The sequence below is a fragment of the Oncorhynchus keta genome, chromosome 35 (assembly GCF_023373465.1).
Source record: "Oncorhynchus keta strain PuntledgeMale-10-30-2019 chromosome 35, Oket_V2, whole genome shotgun sequence".
Taxonomy (NCBI): domain Eukaryota; kingdom Metazoa; phylum Chordata; class Actinopteri; order Salmoniformes; family Salmonidae; genus Oncorhynchus; species Oncorhynchus keta.
The window spans coordinates 50829297-50841517 of record NC_068455.1 but is presented as its reverse complement, the minus strand read 5'-3'; the positions used below and the strand labels follow the sequence as shown (position 1 = coordinate 50841517).

Genomic DNA, 12221 nt, shown 5'->3' with positions numbered 1-12221 from the left:
GGTAGTGTATATAAGCTTACTATATCAATATTCTGAAAGATATACATTTTCCTACCATTGAAACATTATATAAATGTAATTGTTAATCAATATAAACATGGACCAAGGAGTTTTGTTCTAGATTGGTTCAAGTGAGGAATCTTATAAAAACATGTTTTCTATTTACAAAAGAAAAGAGTACCCCTATTCTTTTTGAGTTATGCATAAATTTAACATAATTCCATTTCATGTGTGCCACCCATGGGTAACCAGCCCAAAAACCTCAGATGCATTTTCCTCATACATTCACATTATTTAGTTATTCATATTTTCCAGTATACTCTTGCAAATATACAGAGATTCAACTGAGAAAAGGTGTGTTTGAAAAGTTTAGATATCTGACAGTAAGTCATGTGGAGATTTTGGAGGATTTCAGGAGAAATAGTTTCCAAATGTGTAGGTTAGTGAGGTCACAACAGACAAGTACATCAGTCGAATATGCATGGAAATGCAATTCTCAATGACACATACCAGGGTTGGGGTCAATTCAGAATTTTTGCATTTAATTAAATTCAACCCATGAATTGAAATTCGAATTGGACACACCTCTCAGGAAGTCGAATTTAATTCAAAGCAATTCAAAGAAATTCAACTGCGATGAAACATTAAAGTCTAATTTCTTTGACAAATATTTTACCAAAAGCACCTGCCACTTATTACAGCAAAGAATACAGATTCATTTTCAAATAAGCTTAATTACAACTCTAAGTTCACAAACAGTATTTTTGTTGTATTTTTGTCAAGAGATGTTAACATTTTGTTGTTCACTGACATTCTAGAGTATTTGAACTAATGCATTCTGGAAAAATATTTTTTTCTGATATTTAACATATGAATTCATTATGAATTACTATAGACAACCTGACATGATTAAAACATTTCAATTGCTTAACTTTTACTTTTTTGTAGGTTGTCTATAGTAAATTCATCATTATTTTACATGTTAAATACTATAGACAACCTACAAAATTTTAAACAATTGAAATGTTTTAATCATATGTCAGGTTGTCTATAGTAATTCATAATGAATTTATATGTTAAATATCAGAAAACATTTTTTTCCCAAAATGCATTAGTTCAAATACTCCAGAATGTCAGTGGACAACAGTGTTAACATCTCTTGACAAAAAAAATAAATAATAATGTTTGAGAACTATGAGTTGTAATCAAGCTTATTTGAAAAGTATTGGTAACCATGTCAAAATAAATATATTTTATAGGGATGTGTAGAATAGATTATCCATTTAAATTTGATAGAATTCAATTCTATTTTAGTTATTTCAAATTTAATTCAAATTACATTTACATTTACATTACATTTAAGTCATTTAGCAGACGCTCTTATCCAGAGCGACTTACAAATTGGTGCATTCACCTTATAAATTCTGCTTCCTGTGGGGTGTGACCAATACAATTTTGCAATTTAATTGGACACTGTGGTCCAATGATAATACTCCCAGAATGCACAAGTGCTGACAGTCGTGGATTTAATCCCTGCCGCACCCCAGCAGACTTTATCTCTTCCTTGCCTGTCTTCCCCATCTAATTCTTCACCATGTAAATAAAGCTTAAATAAATACATAGAAAGTGGAATTTCATTAAAAAAAAATAATATATATATATATATATATATAAAATAATTGACCCTGACACATACAGTACATACAGTATATTGCTGTTGGTTTTGTGATATCCATGTTCCTAGAAGTTGACTGTTTCTTGTGAGGAGGCTCTTTGCCAGAATAGGCTTTTACCTCTGAGTGGATTTGAATTCAAAACCAAAGACGTAAGGTAATGCTGTTATATGTTGTGTTATCTAATCACTTTGCTGTATAAACAAAACAAAAATGGCTTTTTGCAGATTTTTGTGTGAGGATCATGGTCACTACTGTTGATTGATACTTCTTCGTAAAAGTCACTCGATGGTTAATTTGTTATAAAAAGAAGGAACACTAACTTGAAGTACAGCGTGGGTGACTGTGAAAATGACTGCATGAGAATTGCTAACTTGATACATAATTCAATAATTCTGTGTGCATGTTTCAGTTTGCTGCAAAATACTGGTAATATAACCTCCGTTGATTTGCTATTACTGTATACAGAGAGTATACAGACTGCATATATGCAGACAAAAACACCTTTCAATTGAAAATAAATTGCACAAGGTTGATAGATATTAACCACACATATTTGTTGACAATTTTGTACATAGAAGCCTAATACTATTGTGTTAAAGAAATAGCGAAATGTTAAATATTTGAGAATTCATTATTTTTTGAGAAAATTCTCACAGGTATAACACAATTCAGCCTGATATTTTTCATCATGCATTTCCCTCCTACTATAAACTTCTCTAGGAGCCTGAATATTCAAGTCTTAATTTCAAGAGTGTGCTAAACATTGACTAATCTAAATAGATCATTGTATGATTCTTTCAAACATTGAGTGCCAGTTCTTTTATCTACTACCTTATTTTGACATAGACATATTGGTTATGAGTGTCCTATCTGAGTTTACACATGCTTTGCTTATTCAGAATGAATAACATTGTAAGCTATTATATATTCTGAGATGCTACAGTTAAGGCTGATTCAATCATGTGCAGATAAAGGAAAACTACCCTGTGGTTTCACTCAGAAACTCTTCTTCTTGCAGACTGTTGCCGTTATTCTAAATTGAGATGTGAATGAATGATTCATGCAAAATTACCAGTTGCATTCGCGTATCTCAACTCTGAATAAGGTCCGTAGTCATTGGATATTGATGTGTGACCACATCTGTCCTTTGCAGAGTAAACATTGGGTCAAACGTGGTGCGGTTTTCCTTTTCTGCAAATTGATTGAATTGGGTTCCAAGTCAACATTTTCCAGTAGAGTTTAATTGGCGTGTGAAGAATGGCAAGCTCTGTACATTATGAACTCTTATGTCCAATGGCAGGTGGAGAAGAGGATAAGATAATCAGTAGGCCTATCAAGACCCAGGAAGAGTCCACCTACAGTACATATTACTGCGACAGTACAACTGACGCTACTCCTATTTCAGTAATTATAGCTAGTGTGTCAATCAAAGAGACATGGTGAGCAATGACATCTGGAAGGGGGGGGATGTAAAGTTTGAGCTTTTGGACAGAACACAAGATGAATTAGGAGAAATCTGTTCCTATCTCCAGCTCTGCATGCAAAACTGCTTGGACTGTTTCATCTTTTGATGCTTGGTCACTAAGTACACAAGAGAGGAGAAGTTTATGGCTCAAAATCACATTTTAGTCTTATGTAAAACCAATGCTTTGTGTGTAGCATCAGCAACATCCCTTCATCCAAGGGTTGCTCATCATCAAACTCACTAAAACAACACACACTGGAGTGACAAGTTGAGTGAAGTCATCGAGTCAGTCAGTGAAGTCAGAGGGTCATCCAAAGTGTTATTTGAATTATTTTTTTTACAATCAATTCTGAAGCTGAGAACAATATTGTGGCAACACTGGTCTGTTGTGCCAAGCTCAGCCAGCTTTGTCAGAAGTCTCTTGTGTACTTCCTGACCTCAAAGTCCACAGGAGGTCAGAATCCTCAATCTGCTAGGAGTAGTCCAGAATCAACTGATCTAGTAAAACAGGTGGCATGCATAAGATGGCATAGTTGTTCCTCTACCTGGCTAATACACCACCCACCATCCCCCCAAAAATGTAAACCCCCAGCCATCTACACGCACACAAAAAAAAAAAAAAATAATTATCTACTTCCGACCAATGAATCCGCTGAGCCATATCTTGCGGCCTCATTCTTGTAGGAGTCTTTCCTCCATCCCATCCCCATGCTTCTTAAATCTTGTGTTAGGGGTGAATGCTTTCTGGCAGGAGTGGAGGGAGAGGATTTTCAAATGGATATAGGGCAGGCGATGATTTTGTCTTCCAGCATAACGCTGACCACCAGGAACACTAAGTAGAGCACGAACATGATGAAGCCCAGCAGCTTGCTCATCCGCCACTTGCAGGCAGCAATTGAGATAATGACAAAGATGAGCATGAGGAAGAGCAGCACAATGGCGCAGAACAGCCCGTTAGAACTCACCGCCACAGGCTGCATGTTGTTGATGATGGACCAGAGGAGCCATGGGAACGGCAGGCTGAAACACACAAAATAAACACACACACACAGAGTGAAAACATGTTTTTAGGAATTTTTGCAAATGTCTTGAAAATTAATTACAGAAATATCTTATTTGCATATGTACATTCACTCCTCTGAGTCACTACTTTGTAGAAGCACCTTTGAGTCCATCTGGGTCTTTAAGAACTTTCCACACCTGGATTGTGCAACATTTGCCGATTATTCTTTTCAAAATTCCTTGAGCTCTGTCAAATTAGTTGTTGATCATTGCTAGACAACCATTTTCAGGTCTTGCCATATATTTTCAAGTATATTTAAGTCAAAAATGTAACCTGGCCAATCAGGAACATTCACTATCTTCTTGGTAAGCAACTCCAGTGTATATTTAGCCTTGTGTTTTAAGTTATAGTCCTGCTGAAATCTCCCAGTGTCTGGTGGAAAGCAGACGGAAACAGATTTTCCTCTAGGATTTTGTCTGTGCCTAGCTCCATTCAGTTTATTTTTATCCTGAAAAACTCCCCAGTCCTTAACGATTTCAAGCATACCCTTAACATGATGCAGCCAACACTATGCTTGAAAATATCGAGAGAGGTACTCAATAATGTGTTGTATTGGATTTGCCCCAAACTTTGTATTCAGGACAAAAAGTTAATTGTTGGGGCCTCCTGAGTGGCACAGCGGTCTAAGGCACTGCAGTGCTTACAGATCAGGGTTCAATCCTGGGCTGTGTCGCAGCCGGCCATGACCGGGAGACCCATGAAGCGACGCACAATTGGCCCAACATCGTCCTGGTTAGGGGAGGGTTTGGCCGGCCGGGATGTCCTTGTCCGAGCGCATGCACATGGACATCAGGTGTACAGTGTTTTTCCCGACACATTGGTGCGGCTGGCTTCCGGGTTAAGCAGTGTGTCAAGAAGCAGTGCGGCTTCTTGACGCAGGACCACTGTCAATACGTGTCACATATCAATTTGCTAACAATGTAAAGAAATGTATATATATCATTGTGTTAATAAAGCTGCATACAAACATGGTTTCTTTTTTATTTTCTTGAGTAAGGCAGCTCCAAAATGTCGGTGTTTCAGCCTCGCTCAGTTATTTCTGTGGTGGCGGGGCAAGCCAGCAGAAGATACGGAGCGTTGCGCCGTGATTGGCTCAGTCACTCATGGGGACAATACATCACCGCAAGTCTAAGGGGAGAAAATTCTAGCCACTTGGGTGCTGCCATAGAGTTACATTAGAAGTGCCCATCCAAGAGGGCTCAAGGTCATTGGCCACAGATAAAATGACGACAAATCACATTACAGTTGGTTGGACTGATGATGTCAACATCATACTTTCAAAATTATAGCTAGCAGTCATCATCCTGAATCAAGTCAACAATCTACTTGAAAATCCTTGTCATATGAAGAGAAATAATGAAGAGAAATTATAGATAAAACGTATCGGTGCTCATCGGCCATTGGACATAAACATTACACGAGCTGGAAATCAGAAATTCAACAATGGAAGGAATCAGTGACAGTGCCTAATGTTAACTGCAAGCATTGCAAAGCAATCACTAGCCTGCTATTCAGTGGAGTGGCTGTGTGGTCCCAAATCTGGGATTAAGGGGCTCTTTTACAAGTGTAAAATGATAAACATTCAACATTGGCCATGCTGTCAATGAAGCATGATTTGTGCCGCGCTCAAAACAACTGTTAACTTGGAACTGCGAAAACCTGACTTCAGTGAATTCAAGACAACTGGGAAGTCGGGATTAAACCAGCTCCGACTGGGAAAATAGCCACATTCCTGTTCAAGGGAGCACAGCACAACAAGGTGAGTCTAAACATAAAGATATGTATACTGTAGCTAAGAAAGTAATACTAGGTGTATGTTGTGTAGTAAGGTGTTAGAAGTCCATGAGCCTCACTCTAATAATTTGGTCTATTTGCCTCTCTTAATTTGGCCTACTGTTCTGACTTGGTGATGCACATGTAGCCTATAACCTGTTTTAGAGAAAGGTTTACCATCCAATATCGTAAGAGCTTTCCATGTCTGCTTATATGCCCCCTTTATTTATCCTATGGTTATGACTTGGTGTACAGTGAGAACACTGTAAGAACAGCCCATGTTCTGAATCCTGTTGCTGTACATTTCAAAAGTGCTAAACAAATAGTTATATTGCCTACATCCGTCCTAGCTCGGCTTGCCTCTTATCCACTTGTCGTCCCCTTATGCCATAGTTTGTACATCTCAATTGTCATTAAAAACCACATTTGTTTAAGCAAGTCAGCCATATCAGCAATATATTTTTAAAATGCAGTAAATGAGGCTGAATGAACTGGTTTGCTGCCAGACAAGGCTCCGATGATAGCCAGGTGTAGCAGTAGTAAGATGTTTGGACTGCTGTTGGGACAGCTTTATGTAGGTCGTTTGTGGGCACCGTTTGAGTGCAATTCATGTATTGTTTGGTGGCTTTGCTGGCATGCATCTCACTTTTTTTTGACCACCAAGATTTACATGCTAAAATTGCCACTGCAGAGGACGCATGGCTCTCGACCTTCGCCTCTCCCGAGTCTGTACGGGAGTTGCAGCGATGGGACAAAACTGTAACTACCAATTGGAAAATATATATATGTATGCGTATGTTATCATGTGTATGTGTGTATGCATGTGATCCATCCTCAGTTTTCTCCTATCACAGCCATTAAAATCTGTAATTGTTTTAAAGTCACCATTGGCTTCATGGTGAAATCCCTGAGCTGTTTCCTTCCTCGCTGGAAACTGAGTTGGGAAGGATGCCTGTATCTTTGTCGTGACTGTGTGGCTTGATACACCATCCAATGTGTAATTAATTAATAACTACACCATGCTCAAAGGGATATTCAATGTCTGCTTTTTTTACTCATCTACCAATAGGTGCTCTTCTTTGAGGAAGAACCTCCCTGTTTTTTTGGTTGAATCTGTGTTTGAAATTCACTGTTCGACTGAGGAACCATACATATAATTGTATAGGTGGGGTATAGAGGTGAGGTAGAGTCATTCAACAATTATGGTTAACACTGTTATTGCACAATGAGTGATTCTATGTAAGTTATTATGTGACTTGTTAAGCAAACTTTTACTCCTGAACTTATTTAGGTTTGCCATAACAAAGGGGTTGAATACTTATTGACATTTCAGATTTGAATACATTTGGAACATAAAAAAAAAGAATTACACTATGTCATTATTGGGTATTGTGTGTAAGCCCGTGACAAAAACATCTCAATTTAATCAATTTCAAATTCAGGCTGTAACACAGCAAAAGTATTAAAGTATTAAATACTTTCTGAAGGCACTGTAAATATTTTGTCTTGTCCATTTGCCCTCTGAATAGCACCCATACACGGAAACCATGTCTCAATTGTCTCAAGGCTTGAAAATCTTTCTTTAATGTGCCTCTTCCCCTTCATCTAAACTAATGAAGTGGGGTTAACATGGGACATCAATAAAGGATAATAGCTTTCACCTGGATGGACTATGTCATGGAAAAGGGCAGGTAACTGATCTCAACAGTATTGCTAAACGTTGCACTTCAACGTAAATCTCGGCTCTGTTATAAGTACACTCAAGAAAACATATTTTATTTAACACAGTGATTAAGGAGCAGCATTAAAACAGAGTAGTATGCCCCACCAACATTAGAGAACTATACAGAAAAACCTAAAATAGCTTAAATAAGTAAATCAATTATGAAAAAATTGTCTGATTAACTGATAATTGACACAGACAGGGTGGCGTAGAAGGAAGATCGGAAAGCTATGAACCTAGAGGTTGTGAGTTCAAATCCCAATTGAAGACATGTTAAATAACAATTACTGTATAAATTAACATGCACAATGTAAGCATGTGCGTCAAATATATAAGTTGAAAACATTGTATGTTAACAGCACTGTGTGTGTAACTAGTTCCACAGGCATTTTTTAGGTAAGATATAAAAATATTAAAAATCTAGTTGAATGAACATATGAGGCAAATTGAGCAAACACATCATTTTAAGTTGACAGAATTTTTCCCTACCTTTTCTCATGTTGGAGCTAGGTTTGATCCAACTAAACATTTTAAGTTCAGGTAACACCTTGACAACTAGATGTGTTTTTTTTGTGGGAACTTCCATGTCACCCATGGGCAAACCTTATTCAATCAAACGAATTAGAGAATAAAACAAAGTTCAATTAATTTTTACATCATATATCTGGCAAGCATTTATCATATAGATGGAAATAATTGTTATGAAAATGGTATCCAAGTGTAATTATTGTGGTTTTAGCGAATCCCAAACTCACTATTGGATAAGAACAAAGTAATTTGACTGTTACTATGTAATATGTAAAAACTTCCCCCAGCACTGTGAGAATAATTTTATCTTTCAAAATGTGAAACTAACAGATATTAAAATAAATTAGTAATTCAATAGAATAGTGGTCACAGTACTGATGATATTAGCGTACCCAACAGTGATGTCAAAGATGTTGGAGCCCACAGAGCTGGACACAGCCATGTCTCCCAGCCCCTTCCGTGCAACAATGACACTGGTGATTAGGTCAGGAATGGAGGTACCAGCTGCTAATATAGTCAAGCCCATGATCTCTTCTGTAATCCCAATGGTCTCTCCAACCTGTAGATAGAAAAGATAAATAAATTGGGTAAATAAAACTAAATATTTGTTTTCTTCGCTGAGGGGTAGAGTAAAGGAATGAAAGTGAGCTATACTTTGGACATTATATATATATATATATATATATATATATATATATATATATATATATATATATATATATATATATATGTGTTTTTTTTCCATTCTGTTAACATGCATGAGGAGAAAATCCCAGTATTCGGGGACAGGAGATACTTTGGCACTCTGACTATTTGGTGCTGTCTAGCTTTGAATGACATCCAGGTCTTGAATCCAGGCCTGAATACATTTCACAGAAGGCTGCTAATAACAATCCCACAGCATTCTAACCCTCCGAATATCCTGCTACTTTTCTAATTACCCACTTGCTTGAAAACATGCTTGTGTGTTGTTCTGTGTGAGGACGTGGTTTAGTGTCTTCACAAAAGGTAACATGATTTCACAAAATGTAATACTGAACCATCCTGCATTTATCAGCAGCTATGGTGTATGGATAACTAGGGCTGTTACGGTGACCTCATTACCGCCACAACGGCGGTCACGAATCATGACGGAAGTCAAATTCCAAGTGACCGTTTAGTCACGGTAATTATGCTGCTTCAAGCTCTAATGCTTATTAGCAAATGTGCTAATTGCCTGGTCCTAAGCGCTCTCTTGTCACTCTGACATCAATGCAAATGGAATCGAAAATCTAATCAAACACTTCAAGAGAGCCCATGAGCTCATGTTGCGCAACATTTCTACAGGTTTTTTTCAGTCTTTACTTTTGAGTAGAGCCAGTGTGTCTATAATATAATAATAATATATGCCATTTAGCTGACGCTTTTATCCAAAGCGACTTACAGTCATGTGTGCATACATTCTACGTATGGGTGGTCCCGGGAATCGAACCCACTACCCTGGCGTTACAAGCGCCATGCTCTACCAACTGAGCCACAGATGAATGCGGATGACTCAAAACTATACACGTCAGCTACTACAGTGACTGAAATGACTGCAACACTTAACAAAGAGCTGTAGTTAATTTCAGAATGGGTGGCAAGGAATAAGTTAGTCCTAAATATTTCAAAAAAACTAAAATAATTGTATTTGGGACAAATCATTCACTAAATCCTAAACCTCAACTAAATCTTGTAATTAATCATGTGGAAATTGAGCAAGTTGATGTGACTAAACTGCTTGGAGTAACCCTGGATTGTAAACTGTCATGGTCAAAACATGTTGATGATGCAACAGTAGCTAAGATGGGGAGAAGTCTGTCTCTAATAAAGCGCTGCTCTGCCTTCTTAACATCACTATCAACAAGGCAAGTTCTACAGGCCCTAGTTTTGTTGCACCTGGACTACTGTTCAGTCATGTGGTCAGGTGCCACAGAGGGACTTAAGAAAATTGCAATTGGCTCAGAACAGGGCAGCATGGCGGGCCCTTAGATGTACACAGAGCGCTAACATTAATAATATGCATGTCAATCTCTCCGAGCTCAAAGTGGAGGAGAGATACTATTTGTATTTGTGAGAGGTGTTGAATGCACCAAGCTGTCTGTTTGAACAGCTGGCACAGAGCTCAGAAACCCATGCACACCCCACAAGACATGCCACTAGAGGTCTCTTCACAGTCCCAGTCCAGAACAGACTATGGGAGGCGCACAGTACTACATAGAACCATAACTACATAGAACTCTATTCCTCATCAAGTAACTCATACAAGCAGTAAAATTTGATTATAGAACAGCAGGGGCTGTGAAGCAACACAAACATAGGCACAGACACATGCATACAAACACACAATAACATACACACTATGCACACACGTACACATGGATTTTGTGTTGTAGATATGTGGTAGTCGAGTATGGGCCTGAGGGCACACTTAATGTATAGCTTAATAGTTTATTAACATTTTAAGCTAAATGTTCTTATCTGTTACATCAGCCTCATTGCTTTTGAAAGTTTTTTTATGGTATGGTTTTATTAATTTGGGATCTATCGCATCCCACAACTGTCCCAGAGTATGTTTGAAATATTTATTTATTGCACAGAAGGACAAGTTGACCAATAGAATAGTTCAACTTTTGTACTATGGGAGACAGTAGATTGACATAGGCTAGTGCTTTTGCTGTTTGTTAGACCTACTCATTTATATTTATTAAGGATCCCCATTAGCTGCTGCCAAGGCCAATCTACAAATAGAAAATCCATTCATATGTGCAAACGGGTGTCTGTGCCTGTGTGTTTCTTCACGGTCCCCGTTCTTCAATAAGGTGTATTTTAACCGTCTTTTAAATCTGATCCTACTGCTTGCATGAGTTACCCGATGTAGAATAGAGTTCCATGTAGCCATGGCCCCGCGTAGTACTGTGCACCTCCCATAGTCTATTCTTGAATTGGGGATTGTGAAGAGACTTCTTGTGGCATATCTTGTGGAGTATGCATGGGTGTCTGAACTGTGTGTTAGTAGTTTAACCCTTGTGTAGTCTTAACATTCTGTATACTTCCCTTGTCCTAAGGGTAAAACATGATCCACCTTCACTAAACCCCTAAAATAAAGCAGCTTAATTGAAATTTAAACTCCAAATCTTTTTTGCATGAAGAAACAACCGGTCATTCATCACAAACTTTGTGAATATCTGGGATTTCCCTCTTCACAATGCAGAAAGACTGCATTTAATCAGTGTACACGACTCGCTTTTATTACAACACACTAGTCATAATTTTTTTCTTTATTAAAGTAGAAGTTAATTATTATTATTATTATTATTATTATTATTGCTAAAGGTACTGCATAAGTGTAAACATAAATGTTTTAGCAAGATATAGCACTTGTATAGCCAAAGAAAGTAGAAGATATGTGCAGAAAGTAGTTTTGAATGCATTTTATTGAAGGGAAACAATAACAGCCTTGAACCTTTTTGGCAACAGTGATATTCTTATATACTCTATACTCTACAATGAGGAATTCAACTACAAAATACTATTCTTCTCCTATTTTTTAACCATTGCCCCCACCCACAAGGTGTATAAACAACAACAATAAATAAGAATAAAATACGATTATAGATACAAAACAAAAACGTGAAGAACATAAATCAATCAACTTTAATTAGCACATGTAGGACAGTATGTAAGTGTGTGTGCATGGACTTTGCAGATGTATTTCTCATGTGCAGCACATAGTATTGGTTTTACAGTCCTTCTTTGGGGGCAGAATTGGCATGTTCTCCTCTTGCCTGCCCCAGCTGCAGCCTTGGGTAGATCAGGACAAGATTCAGCCTCGGGAACAGCTTTCACAAGCGCTGCAGTGGTTGCTGTGTGGGGGAGGCACTACTTTCTTTGAATGTTTGGGGTTACAAGTGCCTTTCCCAGCTGCTCCAGGAATACCATCCTCTTGTTCCGCTTATCAGGCATCAGGTTAGG

At 37.8% G+C, this 12221-nt stretch overlaps 1 protein-coding gene across 2 annotated transcripts in view; it reads right to left on the bottom strand.

The window, feature by feature from the left end:
* Positions 1 to 1069: 1069 nt before the first annotated feature.
* LOC118368611 (sodium/potassium/calcium exchanger 2-like) overlaps positions 1070 to 12221 on the bottom strand; it is a 152941-nt gene continuing 141789 nt past the window's right edge. For both annotated transcript variants that reach the window (XM_035752868.2, XM_035752869.2), the window contains 2 exons: positions 8621 to 8787; positions 1070 to 4161 (listed from right to left, as the gene is read on the bottom strand). In XM_035752868.2, coding sequence (XP_035608761.1) covers positions 3912 to 4161; positions 8621 to 8787 — 417 coding nt within the window. In that variant the 3' untranslated portion in view covers positions 1070 to 3911. The remainder of the gene's footprint in view (positions 4162 to 8620; positions 8788 to 12221) is intronic.